This window comes from Merops nubicus, unplaced genomic scaffold (genome assembly GCF_000691845.1).
Source record: "Merops nubicus isolate BGI_N331 unplaced genomic scaffold, ASM69184v1 scaffold48334, whole genome shotgun sequence".
Lineage (NCBI taxonomy): Eukaryota > Metazoa > Chordata > Aves > Coraciiformes > Meropidae > Merops > Merops nubicus.
Window position 1 is genome coordinate 1 of NW_008603167.1, and position 275 is coordinate 275.

The 275-nt window shown below is 70.2% G+C and overlaps 1 protein-coding gene across 1 annotated transcript in view; it reads right to left on the minus strand.

Annotated features, from left to right (window-relative positions):
* Positions 1-4: 4 nt before the first annotated feature.
* The window catches only part of LOC103771277 (liprin-alpha-4-like), a gene marked incomplete at both ends in the record, with an annotated part of 5,862 nt that continues 5,591 nt past the window's right edge, over positions 5-275 (minus strand). The window contains one exon of the mRNA XM_008938568.1: positions 5-169. Coding sequence (XP_008936816.1) covers positions 5-169 — 165 coding nt within the window. The remainder of the gene's footprint in view (positions 170-275) is intronic.

Sequence of the window (275 nt, forward strand, 5' to 3'; positions counted from 1 at the left end):
GCATTTTCTTGGCGGGGGCGGAGGGCGGGGGCAGGGGCACGAGGCTGGTGACGCGGAAGCCGGCGGGCAGGGTCTCGGCAGAGCCGCTGAGCAGGTTGATGCTGTGCACGTCCCGCGGGCGGAACCGCTTGCGCCAGGACGGGGTGCGGCGGAAGGTCTTGTCCTCGCCCTGCCAGGGAGAGCAGGGGACAGTGGTTGTGTGAGACACCCCCTGCTCCGGCCTCGCCGGGGGGGTCTGCACCAACTCCAGCTCCAAATGGGTGTCACGGCTACTC